Raw genomic sequence first — 908 nt, forward strand, 5'->3', positions numbered from 1 at the left:
TTCTCACTCTCTCTCTCTCTCTCTTTCTCTCTCTCTCTCTCTTTGGCAAGTATATGGGCCTTCTGGTAAATTAAGAAAAAAGAAGAAAAAGAAGAAGAAGAATTACTTTTAAAGGTAGAAGTAAACAACTTATTTTTCAAACTACAATATTGAAATTGACCCCCAGGAAACCCTGGCTTAACCATGTATATAATCCATGAAAAACACAAAGAAAACTAAGCAATTAATAAAACTAAGCAATAAATGCCAAAAATGCTTATTATCTTGAGTTTATCTTATACCTTTTTAAAGAGGAATTTATATAATTTATGTATCACATATGTAAATTAAAAAAATAAAAGTTGTCATGTTCTTAGCCATCCATCAAATCAAAATGCTCCTGTGACATTCTTTTTCTGAGTTGAAACTATTTATTTGGTCTTCTGAGAGATAAAAAATTATTTTCAAATGAACACAATCTGTTGAATTTAATTTTTCCCTCATTACAGTTAAAATGCATTTAAAAGTGAACATGGTTTGTTTTACTTACGTTTGTTCTTGTCCCCAACTTTTCCCCAGGAAAAGTAAAAAACAAAGTATTGCCCAGAGTCTCATGGCTAGAAGTAGAAGCAAAGAATGGATATAACCTTTCTGAAGTTATTCTCTTTTTAAATAAACTGAGCTTGAAGAATTTGGATAAATTAGTTCTCTGGTTAATTATTAATGTCAGAAAGGGGTATCTCTAAGTAGGAAAACTAAATCGAAACTGAAATACCCTTTTGTGTCCAGGAATAAACATAGGTGGTATTTTATAGGAATTTACAAAAGGGGGATTTATTTTTGTGTATAAGTAAAGAAACTCTAAAATGGGAGTTTGGCTCTGCAAAGAATGACTGAAAGCTAGAAACCAGTAAGCTACACTGCCTTCA

At 30.9% G+C, this 908-nt stretch overlaps 1 protein-coding gene across 1 annotated transcript in view; it reads right to left on the reverse strand.

Annotated features, from left to right (window-relative positions):
- Nucleotides 1-651, reverse strand: part of C5 (complement C5) — a 116,453-nt gene extending 115,802 nt beyond the window's left edge. The window contains exon 1 of the mRNA XM_006155491.3: nucleotides 530-651. Coding sequence (XP_006155553.1) covers nucleotides 530-594 — 65 coding nt within the window. The 5' untranslated portion in view covers nucleotides 595-651. The remainder of the gene's footprint in view (nucleotides 1-529) is intronic.
- Nucleotides 652-908: the final 257 nt, after the last annotated feature.

This window comes from Tupaia chinensis, unplaced genomic scaffold, assembly GCF_000334495.1.
Source record: "Tupaia chinensis unplaced genomic scaffold, TupChi_1.0 Scaffold000455_1, whole genome shotgun sequence".
NCBI classification, from domain to species: domain Eukaryota; kingdom Metazoa; phylum Chordata; class Mammalia; order Scandentia; family Tupaiidae; genus Tupaia; species Tupaia belangeri.